Here is a 14,129-nt window from a genome sequence, read left to right as displayed (position 1 = left end):
AAAACTAAAGTTACAAACAAAAATCTATACCTCCCAGTTGCCTCCCTGCCTTCTATCCAAAGGCACCCACCCCCATCCCAGATGTTGCCTCTCCTGCTGACAGTATGGAATGGGAAGTGGAGTTAAAATGATTTGCAACAAGTGCATGGTTTCTTGAAGGTCGAGTCGCAGGTAGATATGGCGGTCAAAAAAGCATTTGGCACAATGGCCTTCACCAGTCAGAGTACTGAGTATAGAAGCTGGGAGGTCATGTTGCAGTTGTATTAGACGTTGGTGAGACCGCATTTAAAATATCATGTTCAGTTCTGGGCACCGTGTTATAGGAAAGATATTGTCATCCAAAGACCTCTGTTAGTTAGATTTACAGTGCATTCAGAAAGTATTCAGACCACTTCACTTTTTCCATATTTTGTTACGTCACAACCTTATTTTAAAATGGATTAATTTTTTTTTTTTTAAATCATCAATCTACACATAATAAAATAATAAAAAGCGAAAACAGGTTTAGAAATTTTTGTAAAGCAATTAAAAATACCCAACTGAAATATCACATTTACATAAGTATTCAGACCCTTTACTCAGTACTTTGGTGAGGTGCCTTTGGCAGCGATTACAGCCTCTAGTCTTCTTGGGTATGACGCTACAAGCTTGGCATACATGTATTTGGGTAATTTCTCCCATTCTTCTCTGCAGATCCTCTCAAGCTCTGTCAGGTTGGATGGGGAGCGTAGATGCGCAGCTATTTTCAGGTCCCTCCAGAGATGTTCGATCGGGTTCAAGTCCGGGCTCTGGCTGGGCCACTCAAGGACATTCACAAGCTTGTCACAAAGCGTTGTCTTGGCTGTGTGCTTAGGGTCGTTGTCCTGATGGATGGTGAACCTCTGCCCCAGTCTGAGGTCCAGAACAGTCTGGAGCAGGTTTTCATCAAGGATCTCTGGAACTCTGGAACTCTCTGCCCAGAGGGTCTGAGGCCAGTTCATTGGCTATATTTAAGAGGGAGTTAGATGTGGCCCTTGTGGCTAAGGGGATCAGGGGGTATGGAGAGAAGGCAGGTCGGGATACTGAGTTGGATGATCAGCCATGATCATATTTTGCTGCAGGCTCGAAGGGCCGAATGGCCTACTCCTGCACCTAATTTCTATGTTTCCTGTACTTTGCTCCGTTAATCATTCCCTCGATCCTGACTAGTCTTCCAATACCTGCCGCTGAAAAACATCCCCACAGCATGATGCTGCTACCACCATGCTTCACCTTAGGTAAGGTATTGGCAAAGTGATGAGAGATGCCTGGTTTCCTCCAGACATGCCACTTGGCATTCAGGCCAAAGAGTTCAATCTTGGTTTCATCAGACCAGAGAATCGTGTTTAGTTGCTTTTTGGCAAACTCCAAGCAGGCTGTCATGTGTAGGCCTGCTTGCGGCCTACACCATCCTGAAGCTGCAGTCTCAGGTGGGGAAGAGCTGATTCTGGACTTACCTGGACTTTTTACCTTGTCCTTTTACCATCTGGACGCCTGCAGCGACGGCTGCGGAGGATTGAGGTCCCGACCACGGGGCAAAATGGAGGAGGACTGGACAATTTTTGTGCCTTCCACCACAGTGATGAATGCTGTGGTGGATGTTTGTGTTACATTTTTAGTGTGTTTGTGTGTTCCTTATCATTGTACTGCTGCTTGCAAATTCATTTCACTTGCACTTTATGTGCAATGTGACGAATAAAACTGTATTGTATTGTGTGTGCCTTTTACTGAGGAGTGGCTTCCGTCTGACCACTCTACCATAAAGGCCTGATTGGTGGAGTGCAGCAGATATAGTTGCCCTTCTGGAAGGTTCTCCCATCTCCACAGAGCAACTCTGGAGCTTTGTCAGAGTGACCATCGGGTTCATGGTCTCCTCCCTGACCAAGGCCCTTCTCCCCGATTGCTCAGTTTGGCCGGGTGATCAACTCTATGAAGAATCCTGGTGGTTCCAAAGATCTTCCATTTAAGAATGGCAGAAGCCACTCTGCTCTTCGGGACCTGCAATGCTGCAGAAATTGTTTTATACCTTTCCCCAGATCTGTCTGGGGAATCCTTTCTCGGAGGTGTACGGACAATTCCTTCATCTTCATGCCTTGGTTTTTGCTCTAACATGCACTGTCAACTGTATATATAGACAGGTGTGTGCTTTTCCAAATCATGTACAATCAATTTAATTTACCACTCGTGGACTCCAATCAAGTTGAAGAAACATCAAGGATAATCGATGGAAACTCACTTTTGACTGTCATAGCAAACGGTCTGAATACTTATGTAAATGTGATAGTTCAGTTATTTCTTTTCAATTACTTTGCAAACATTTCTAAACACCTGTTTTCGCTTTTTTATTATTAAGTATGGTGTGTAGATTGATGATTAAAAAAAACAGAAATGTAATCAATTTTAGAATAAGGCTGTAACGTAACAAAATGTGGAAAAAGTGAAGCGGGTTTGAATACTTTCTGAATGCACTGCAGCTCCTAGGGCTAAGGGAATACAGGAATATGGACAAAAAGCCAGAAAGGTTTACTGATTTTGAGGGACAGTCATGATCATATTGAATGGCGGTGCTGGCTCGAATGGCCGAATGGACTACTCCTGCACCTATTTTCTATGTTTCTATGAAAGGGTTCCAAAAAGATTTATGAGGATGTTGCAAGGATGAAGGTGTGAGCAATAGGGAAAGGTTGAGTAGGCTGGGTCTCTATTCCTTTGAGCGCTGGAGGATGAGGGGTGATCTTACTGAGGTGCATCAAATCATGAAAGGATTAGAAAATGGACTAGGGAGAGCCAGTGGATGTAGTATACCTGCTTTCAGAAAGCATTTGATATGGTCCCACAAAGGAGATTAGTGGGCAAAATGAGAGCACATGGTATTGGGGTTAGGGTACTGACATGAATAGAAAATTGGTTTGCAGACAGGAAACAAAGAGTAGGGATTAACGGGTCCTTTTCAGAATGGCAGGCTAGTGGGGTACCGCAAAGCTCGGTGCTGGGACCGCAGCTATTTACAGGTTGGGTGAGTGGGCAGATGCATAGGAGATGCAGTTTAATGTGGATAAATGTAGCAATGTTACAATATTTTGAGATTTAAAAAATCAAGTCTGCAATTTATCCCATCAGATAAAGCATAACAATAAGTTTAATTTGACACCAAATTCACTTTCATATCTCAAGTATTTAAAAAGTTATGACCATTTTCATACTCGGAAATTTCTCTTGTTCCCTATTGAAATGGTTACAAAAAAGCCTTGGAAACAGCCATTTCTTAGGAAAGATTATGTTGCAATAGCCTAAGTGTCCAAAGATTATTCAGAAGTAATTCACAATATAACATGATTTTTATATCTAATTTACATTAATTTATAGGCCAAATGGAAGGAATTTAGTGTTCAATTGCTGTAAATAAATGCCCATTTAAATCGGCTTTCTAGTGGGTTCATGTGGAACGCGCCGGTTTAGAACGTTGACAAGCGCTGGATTAGTGCCCCACAAAGGAAAATACTGTGGGATATAAAAAGAGAGCTATTCGTTATAGATAATTTGTATTGGGGTTATATATATGACATGAATAGACCTTTAATTGTTTGCTCTATTGGGGCTGCGAGAGCGAGATGAAACAGTAATTTTAAATCTATTAGAACTATATTATCGAGGCCTATAAAACTAATAATACCTTTTGCGACCGGGTCTTGCAGCGATTTTTCGTTAATGATTTACTAGGCTGAACATGTGCGATTAGTACAGCCTAGTAAAAATCGCGTTTTAAACCCGCCCCCTCCAAACAGCGCCAAAATCGCGGGCCTGGCTGAGGGCAGATTCCCAATGGCGATTCAGGTAGGTTTTGTAACATACCTAATAAATGTGAGGTTATCCACTTTGGTGGCAAAAACAGTTGGGCAGATTATTATCTGAATGGTGTCAAATTGGGAAAAAGGGAAGTACAATGGGATCTGGGGGGTCCTTGTACTATGAAAGTATGCATGAAGGTACAGCAGGCAGTGAAGAAAGCGAATGGCATGTTGGGCTATATAACACGAGGAATCGAATATAGGAGCAAAGAGGTCCTTCAGCAGTTATACAGAGCCCTAGTGAGACTACACCTGGAGTATTGTGTGCAGTTTTGGTCCCCTAATTTGAGGAAGGACATGCTTGCTATTGAGGGAGTGCAGCGTAGGTTTACAAGGTTAATTCCCGGTATGGCTGGTCTGTCATATGCTGAGTGAATGGAGCATCTGGGCTTGTACGCTCTTGAGTTTAGAAGGATGAGAGGGCATCTCATTGAAACGTATAAGATTGTTAAGGGCTTGGGCACACTAGGGGCAGGAAACATGTTCCCGATGTTGGGGGAGTCCAGACCAGGGGCCACAGTTTAAGAATAAGGAGTAAGCCATTTAGAACGGAGACGAGGAAACACTTTTTCTCACAGAGAGTGGTGAGTGTGTGGAAATCTCTGCCTCAGAGGGTGGTGGAGGCAGGTTCTCTGGATACTTTCAAGAGAGAGCTAGATAGGGCTCTTAAAAATAGCGGATATGGGGAGAAGGCAGGAATGGGGTATTGGCCACGACGAGATGGAGAGACCAGTGGAAGTCAGCGGAACCATCTAGGCTACACCCCATGGACGTCCCTGGCCAGGACCTGCCCCGAAAGCAGTGGACAAACGTCAACCGCTTGAGGACAGGCGTCGTACGCTACGGAGTAGCGATGAAGAGGTGGGGCCTCGTGGACAGCGCCTCCTGCGAGTGTGTGGACCCAACAGACAGTGGAGCACATAGTCACCAGTTGCCCCAAACACCGGCCACCGAATGGTGAACGAGGTCTGATGGACCTGGACGATGACACGTTGGCCTGGCTCGCCTCAACGGAGCTGCAGGTCTAAAAGACATACAACAAAAGAAGAAGGGAAAAGGCAGGAATGGGATACTGATTGGGAATGATCAGCCATGATCACATTGAATGGCGGTGCTTGCTTGAAGGGCCGAATGGCCGACTCCTGCACCTATTTTCTATTGTCAACAATATGAAGACTAAGGAGCTCATTGTTAACTTCAGGAGAGGAAAGCTGGGAATCTACAGCTTCAAGTTCCCAGGTGTGCACATCCCTAAAGAACTGTTCTGGACCCATCACTTTAATGCAATGAAAAAGAAAGCTCTTCATTGCCTCTGCATCCCAAGAAGATTGAGGAGATTCAATATGTTGATGAATATTCTATCGAATTTCTACAGGTGTATAGTAGAGAGCATAGTAACGGATTGCTTCATGGCCCGGATCGTAACTTGAACACTCTGAAAGTGTTCAACATTTCCTCGTCCATTGCAGGTACGAACTTCTCCACCAATGAAGGGATCTACAGGAGGCATTGCAGCAAAAAGGCAGCTAATATCATCAATGACCCACACGACCCTGGCCAAGCTCTTATTTCACTACAATCAAGTAGAAACATAAAAATTAGGTGCAGGAGTAGGCCATTCGGCCCTTCGAGCCTGCACCGCCATTCAATATGATCATGGCTGATCATCCCACTCAGTATCCTGTACCTGCCTTCTCTCCATTCCCCCTTATCCCTTTAGCCACAAGGGCCACATCTAACTCCCTCTTCAATATAGCCAATGAACTGGCCTCAACTACCTTCTGTGGCAGAGAATTTCAGAGATTCACCACTCTCTGTGTGAAAAATGTTTTCCTCATCTCGGTCCTAAAAGATTTCCCCCTTATCCCTAAACTGTGACCCCTTGTTCTGGACTTCCCCAACATCGGGAACAATCTTCCTGCATCTAGCCTGCCCAACCCCTTAAGAATTTTGTAAGTTTCTATAAGATCCCCCTTCAATCTTCTAAATTCTAGCGAGTACAAGCTGAGTCTATCCAGTCTTTCTTCATATGAAAGTCCTGACATCCCAGGAAACAGTCTGGTGAACCTTCTCTGTACTCCCTCTATGGCAAGAATGTCTTTCCTCAGATTAGGAGACCAAAACTGTACTCACTATTCCAGATGTGGTCTCACCAAGACCCTGTACCATGATACCCAGGTCTTGTTGCATCTCCCCTTTTCCTAATCGGCCACCATTCAGATAATAGTCTACTTTCCTGTTTTTGCCACCAAAGTGGATAACCTCACATTTATCTACATTATACTGCACCTGTCATGCATTTTCCCACTCATCCAGCCTATCCAAGTCACCTTGCAGCCTCCTAGCATCCTCCTCACAGCTAACACTGCCCCCCAGCTTCTTGTCATCCGCAAACTGGGAGATGTTGCATTCAATTCCCTCGTCCAAATCATTAATCTATATATTACTAAAAGTCTGTTCTTGACCGGTTTTGGCTATCTGTGCTGCGATTTCCGAGAGAACGCCGCCACCTACGGCCGTCATTTTTGGCCACCTCGCTCAGAGCCCCCCTCCGCCGCATGTGTGCCGAGGATTTTTCCCGTCGATGATAAATGACAGAGATATTAATGTTTTTACAAAGTTCCCCATTCTCTCTACTGCCCCCGCTGGCGGCAGGGGGGAAGGACTATAAAACCAGGAAGTGGTGTGCCTCACAGTCTCTTCAAGATGGAGGAAGGCAGAGGGTCACGTTTCACTGAGCTGTGAATAACACTGAACACATGTCTACTCAAATGTAAGTGCCCTTAGTGGTTCTAAAATGCTTGCAGAATGTGTCTATTGGTTCTAAAGCTTGCAAAAAAAGTGTCTATTGGTTCTAAAGCTTGCAAAAAATGTCTATTGGTTCTAAAGCTTGCAAAAAATGTCTATTGGTTCTAAAGCTTGCAAAAAAAGTCTCTATTGGTTCTAAAGCTTGCAAAAAATGTCTATTGGTTCTAAAGCTTGCAAAAGGTGTCTCTATTGGTTCTAAAGCTTGCAAAAAAAGTCTATTGGTTCTAAAGCTTGCAAAAAAATGTCTCTATTGGTTCTAAAGCTTGCAAAAATGTCTATTGGTTCTAAAGCTTGCAAAAAGTGTCTCTATTGGTTCTAAAGCTTGCAAAAAATGTATATTGGTTCTAAAGCTTGCAAAAAATGTCTATTGGTTCTAAAGCTTGCAAAAAAATGTCTATTGGTTCTAAAGCTTGCAAAAAAATGTCTATTGGTTCTAAAGCTTGCAAAAAATGTCTATTGTTCTAAAGCTTGCAAAAAATGTCTCTATTGGTTCTAAAGCTTGCAAAAAATGTCTATTGGTTCTAAAGCTTGCAAAAAAGTGTCTATTGGTTCTAAAACTTGCAAAAAAATGTCTCTTGGTTCTAAAGCTTGCAAAAAAATGTCTATTGGTTCTAAAGCTTGCAAAAATGTCTATTGGTTCTAAAGCTTGCAAAAAATGTCTATTGGTTCTAAAGCTTGCAAAAAATGTCTATTGGTTCTAAAGCTAGCAAAAAATGTCTATTGGTTCTAAAGCTTGCAGAAAATGTCTATTGGTTCTAAAGCTTGCAAAAATGTCTCTATTGGTTCTAAAGCTTGCAAAAAGTGTCTATTGGTTCTAAAGCTTGCAAAAAAAATGTCTATTGGTTCTAAAGCTTGCAAAAAAAAGTCTATTGGTTCTAAAGCTTGCAAAAAAAATGTTTATTGGTTCTAAAGCTTGCAAAAAATGTCTATTGGTTCTAAAGCTTGAAAAAAATGTCTATTGGTTCTAAACCTTGCAAAAAAATGTCTATTGGTTCTAAAGCTTGCAAAAAATGTCTATTGGTTCTAAAGCTTACAAAAAGTGTCTCTATTGGTTCTAAACCTTGCAAAAAATGTCTATTGGTTCTAAAGCTTGCAAAAAAAATGTCTATTGGTTCTAAAGCTTGCAAAAAGTTGTGCCCATCCCCCCCCCCCCCCCCCCCTTGAGTGCAGAGGTGGAATATTGCGTTGGGGGACCAGCCCTCCCGTGTGAAGCTGGGACCCAACAGGTCCCACTTAGTCTAGTATATATTGTAAATAGCTGGGGTCCCAGCACTGAGTCTTGCGGTACCCCACTAGTCACTGCCTGCCATTGTGAAAAGGACCCGTTTACTCCTACTCTTTGCTTCCTGTTTGCCAGCCAGTTCTCTAGCCACATCAATACTGAACCCCAATACCGTGTGCTTTAAGTTTGTATAATAATAATAATAATAATACTTATTATTATTATTATTATTATTATTATTATTATTATTATTATTATTATTAACCCCCAATACTGTGTGCTTTAAGTTTGTATATTAATCTTTTGTGGGACCTTGTCGAAACTCTTCTAAACGTCCAGATATAACACATACACTGGTTCTCCCTTATCCACGCTACTAGTTACATCCTCAAAAAATTCTATAAGATTCGTTAGACATGATTTACCTTTCATAAATCCATGCTGACTTTGTCCAATGATTTCACCACTTTCCAAATGTGCTGCTATGCCATCTTTAATAACTGATTCTAGCAGTTTCCCCACTACCGATGTTAGACTAACTGGTCTGTAATTCCCCGTTTTCTCTCTCCCTCCCTTTTTAAAAAGTGGGGTTACATTAGCTACCCTCCAAACCTCAGGAACTACTCCAGAATCTAATGAGTTTTGAAAAATTATCACTAATCCAGAATTAGTACCTCATTGCTGCATTTTTTCCCGCATATTCCTCGTATGTGATGCATACGTATGTGATGCATACGTATGTGATTCCCCCATCATTCTTCCTGACCCGAAACATCACCCATTCCTTCTCTCCAGAGATGCTGAGTTACTCCAGCATGTTTTGTCTACCTTCAATTTAAACCAGCATCTGCAGTTCTTTCCTACAGAATCAAGTGGAAGGTGCAGATTCTCAAAAACCGGATACCCAGGTTCAGGAACAACTTCTTCCAACAACCATTAGGCCCCTGAACACAGCACAACACTAACCACAAATATACTGCAGTAACCATGATCTGGTATGGATTTGCTTTTGGTTTTACTATGCACTTCGGTTTGGCATTATTATAGTCTGGTTACCTGGCCTTAGAGATTATTAATTTATTATGTTAGTTATCTTAGTATATTTATTGCATGTTATTATGTTAATGAGGTAATAAGCTACAGTAAGTAAGAATCTCATAGTTCCATTGCATAGTTCCATTGAATGTGACACTCTTAACTCTTGAAAAGTGAAAGGAATAAAATTGAGCTAATACATTTAAACCACAACAAAAATACATGCAGTATGTAGAATGATCTTTACTCAGGAGGGAGTTTTTGTTTATCTATATAATACTAAAGGTCTCGTCTTGTTTCTATACGTGTGTGTGTGCCTGTGATTGAGATTGTATCTACGCCAAAATGGTACACGGTAGCACTAACATTTTTGCAGAACCTTACTCAGCTTTTACCCGTCGTCGATCTTGTGAAATTTCCTACAGATTTGATTTTATATTTCACAAGTTATAGATATTTAAAGGTTTAAAAAAGCCAACTTTGCGAATAATAACGGACTGTGAGAGTGAGACTTTTCTGGCAGCTTCCAGTGATGATGTCACAATGGCATCTCACAATCCTCCAATCACAATTGGATCTCATTTACATTCGCTGCCGTGAAAATTCAGCCAGCCAAAAATGACTGCACAATGGGATCTCAGCTGCCAATCAACAAGCTATGAGAGTTTTCTTACATTGTTGTCAGGAGAGGGGCGTAGTGGGGGAGATTTAAAAGTTTTAACCCCACTTTGAGAAGGATTTCTTCAAATCTGCACTGGTAGCTAGGCAGTTATGACGTCACAATGCCCGACCGGCTACAATGTTGCTATCCCAGAACACTGAGTCCTTCACAGCAAATGACTTTCAGGGAAAGAATCTGCCAGCCTAACCCAGCACAGCAAAGTTTAATGATTAGATTTGGACTTCAAAAGATGCTCTTGTCGGTGGCACCTACATCACATTAAATCTTAGTGCAATTGCATTTTTATTAAAGTTTAAAATGAGTGAGGGTGAAAAAATGAGCCGACCTACACATTTTGGGGCTATGGGTGAGTGGTGGAATGTCTCATTGTGGGAACGGGTGGTGTAGGGGGAACGGGTAAGTGGTGGAATCTTACGTTGGGGAACGGGTTGCGTTGGGGGACCAGGCCTCCCGTGGGGGTTATGGGTGAGTGGTCGAATGTTGCGTTGGGGGAACGGGTTGTGTTGGGGACCAGGCCTCCCGGGTGACAGGGACCCCAACGGATGAGTGGTGGAATCGTACGTTGGGGAACGGGTTGCGTTGGGGGACCAGGCCTCCCGTGGGGGGCTATGGGTGAGTGGTGGAATATTGCATTGAGGGAACGGGTTACATTGGGGGAGATTGGCGAGTGATGGATTATTGCGTTGGAGGAACGGGGCCCAACGAGTCACACTTGATCTAGTAGTATCTAAAATCTCCCATTTTCAAAACTCACTGGACAACCATGGTCTGCAATTCAAAATGATATGATTATTTTGTATGTGGTCCACATTTTCTCAGAGGTCAATTGTAGGTATTTTTTCTTGAAGCACCCAACCACCCCAATCCAAACCAACTCAACATTTACTAAAACAGTTCAAATTCACAATGTATAATCCAAATAACATGTTATGTAAACTATAAATGCATTTAAATTCTCTCATCATTAAATTCACGATTCCTTTGCCTTGTTTTGCTCCAGCATGTTTTCTCAAACTGAACAAATCGATGCAGGAAAGTGGGGATTGGATAGTATTGAGAAAAAAATGTATAAACAATCAAAGGGATGTGAATATAGTTCAGCTTCTGATAGGATTAGGTATTAATTAGTCTCATTTTTTCCCTGAAAATTTAACGAAACAAACAGACAAAGCACGATGATAGGGAAGGGGAAAATGTTATCGAAAACATGACAGAATATATGCCTACACCTTTGTCACATTTTCTAGAGCATGATTATTAAAATTCATCATTCATTACAACCCAATATGTAAAGTCAACTATTGGTTCCACAGTCAAACTTCGGCATCTACATTTTAAACATAATAAAAAATAACAGTACCTGTCAATAAACTGATCGATAATGACAATATCCCCAGGTTGGATATCTTCTTTCAATGAACCACATGCTGTTGCGGCAATAATATGGGTACAACCTTCATTCTTTAATGCCCAGATGTTTGCTTGGTAGTTGACATTTGTCGGCATAATGGAGTGACCCCTCCCATGTCTATTTCATAAAGGAAAATTAATTATAGAATATCTTATTGAAGTAATAAATACCCTTATGAATTTATAACAATTTTATAGAAAAGAGAAGGAATTGCCATGTAAACCTTATGATAAAATAGTCAGAATAAGCGGAATAGCACATTTCCCCATCACTGCTGTATTGTGTACCATCTGCAGGATGGCTGATAGTAACTTGCCAAGATTTGTTTAACAGCACACAAACGTGTAATCTCTAATACCTCTAAATTAGAGCAGCAATTATGCGCTTTCTCAATCTGGAGTGATGCCACAGATTTTTCATCATCATTGTATCAAAGGCCCGGAGCCAAAGGGCCTGTTTCCACACTGTATCACTCCATGACTCTATGAATCATTAATTTCCAGGAACCAATAAAGGAGACAACACTCGTTTCAACTTACCTTGCAAGGAGAACACAATTAACATTTTTGATCTTTCCCACCACAAGGACATCCGAGGGCTATATAAAAAGGAAATGCATAACATTAGACAAGTAAAGCAATACACATTGATTGGCTCACAACATTTAAACCTTCATTTGTATTCATTCAGGAATATCCTGCATTGATTTTTACAGGAAAAAATCAATGCCCTATGTTAGGGGTCAATTTGGTGAAAGACAGTTGTAGCAAACTAGCAATAACAAGATGAATACTGCAATGAATAGTCTCAAAGAGATTTAAATAAGTACCAAATATTTAAAATATGAGCCAATAGAAGTGGACAATTACAGAGATAAGGTAGACAAAAGTGCTGGAGAAACTCAGCGGGTGAGGCAGCATTCAAGGAGCGAAGGAAATAGGCAACGTTTCGGGCTGAAACCCTTCTTCAACCCTTTTTTGGCCCGAAATGTTGCCTATTTCCTTCGCCTCATAGATGCTGCCTCACCCGCTGAGTTTCTCCAGCACTTTCGTCTACCTTCGATTTTCCAGTATCTGCAGTTCCTTCTTAAACAATTACAGAGATGATAAATTTGAGTGTTCTATCTGACTGTGGCCATCACCAAACAGATTATTGATTCATGTATGACAATTACACGTGGCTTGAGTGCTTTGGAAAATAGCAAGGTTGTTAGCAATTATATTTCATGCATGATTTTCCTTTCAGAATCTGATGAGCCTCAAGCAAAAAACTGCCGGGAACTTCACAGATAAGTGATGGGGACGAAGGCCATGGGATCAGCCTACAAAATTAAAGATGATGGACTGGAGGAATATCCTATTGGGTGTCTGGGATGTGCAGCTGTCCAAACCATCACAATTTGATGCCCAGCATCATCAGCCATGCTTTCATTTCCTTCCTGCCATTCAGAAGGTGGTATAGGTGGCTGAAAACAGTAATGATCAAGTTCAGGAGCAGCTTCTTTCCAAAAAACATCAGCTTATTAAACACTATACCGCCAAATACACGTACATGCATACATATATATGCATATTATATGTACACTGAACTTGTTTACAGATTACTCTGTTTACATATTGTGCAAGTAAGAATTTCATTATTTTGTTTCGGGACACATGACAATAAAACACGCTTAATTATTTGTATTGTGGGTGCCACAGTGGCCAATGGGACACACAGTGGCACAGCAGTAGAATTGCTGCCTTACAGTTCCAGAGACTCGGATTTGATCCTGACTGTGGGTGTTGTCTGCATGATGTTTATATGTTCTCGCTGTAGCTGCTTAGGTTTTCTCCAGGTTTCCTCCCATATTCCAAAGACGTACAGGTTTGTAGGATAATTGGCTTCTGTAAATTGTCTCTGGTGTGTGTAAGATAGAACTAGTAGTGTATGGGTGATTGTTGGTCGGCGTAGATTCGGTGAGCTGAACAGCCAACTTCCATGCTGCGTCACTAAACTAAAAAACTAAACTAAACGATGAAAGTCTTAGATTTATAGTGTCCAATTATAGTGTAATTATATCTTCCTGGTTCGACTTCCCAAAATGCAACACTTCGCACTGATCCGAATTAAATTCTATTTGCCAGTCCTCAGCCCACTTACCCAGCAGATCAAGATTCTGCTGTAATTCTAGATAACCTTCTTTACTCTCTACGATAGCACTGTTCTCATGTTGTCTATAAACTTACTAAGTATGCCAATCGTTGATATGGACGACAAACAACAGTGGACCCAGTACCGGTCCCTGATCCAGAGTGCTGGTCATGGGCTTCCAGTCTGAACAACAACCGTCCACCCATCACCCTCCGCTTTCTACCATCAAGCTAATTATGTATCCAATCAGCTAGCTTTCGTGGGTCTCATGTTATCTAACCTTGCAGAGCAGCTTACCATGGGGAACCTTATTAAAGTCCTTGTTGAGGCCCTTATAGATTACTTCTACCACATTCTCCTCATTGCCCTTCTTCAAAAACTTCTATTAAATTTGATCTCCCATGCACAAAGCTCTGTCGGCTATCCCTAATCAACCCAGTCTTTCCAATACATGCAAGTGTTATCCCTCAGATTCTCTCCCAGTAACTTATCTACCAAAGGTGTCAGGCTTATTGGTCAGTAGTTCCCAAGTTTTTCAACGCAGCCTTTCTGGAATTAAAGCACAGCATTAACCACCCTTGAAGTCTTTCAGGATTGGGCAGTGGTTAACGATGATGCATATATCTCAGCCAGGACTCCTGCAGTTTCTTTTCTAGCTTTCCATGGTGTTCTTAGATAAACCAGACTAGATATCGAAGCTACGTTTATAGTTTTTAAGACATACAGCACCTCCATTATTGTAATGAGGATTAACACACGACATCCCCATTAATGTTCCCAAATTCTCTAGTCTTCATGTCTTTCTCCACAGTAAAAAATAAAGAGAAATATTTATTGAGGAATCTGCCCATCTCCTGCTGCTCGAAACATTGATGTCCACTTTGGTCTTCAGGGGCTACATTTCCTCCCGGGATATTCCTTTTCCTTTAAAATACATGAAAACCAAAGCTATCTCATGCACCCTTTCTGCCT

General features: G+C 41.6%; 1 protein-coding gene across 4 annotated transcripts in view; it reads right to left on the bottom strand.

Annotated features, from left to right (window-relative positions):
* mtap (methylthioadenosine phosphorylase) overlaps positions 1-14,129 on the bottom strand; it is a 137,963-nt gene that overhangs the window by 73,061 nt on the left and 50,773 nt on the right. For all 4 annotated transcript variants that reach the window (XM_055632775.1, XM_055632777.1, XM_055632776.1 and 1 more), the window contains 2 exons: positions 11,564-11,622; positions 10,974-11,141 (listed from right to left, as the gene is read on the bottom strand). In XM_055632775.1, the coding sequence (XP_055488750.1) occupies positions 10,974-11,141; positions 11,564-11,622 (227 nt within the window). The remainder of the gene's footprint in view (positions 1-10,973; positions 11,142-11,563; positions 11,623-14,129) is intronic.

The sequence above is a fragment of the Leucoraja erinacea genome, chromosome 3 (genome assembly GCF_028641065.1).
Source record: "Leucoraja erinacea ecotype New England chromosome 3, Leri_hhj_1, whole genome shotgun sequence".
Classification (NCBI taxonomy): Eukaryota; Metazoa; Chordata; class Chondrichthyes; order Rajiformes; family Rajidae; genus Leucoraja; species Leucoraja erinaceus.
The sequence above is the reverse complement of the archived record's forward strand: the minus strand, read 5'-3'. Positions and strand labels throughout refer to the sequence as shown.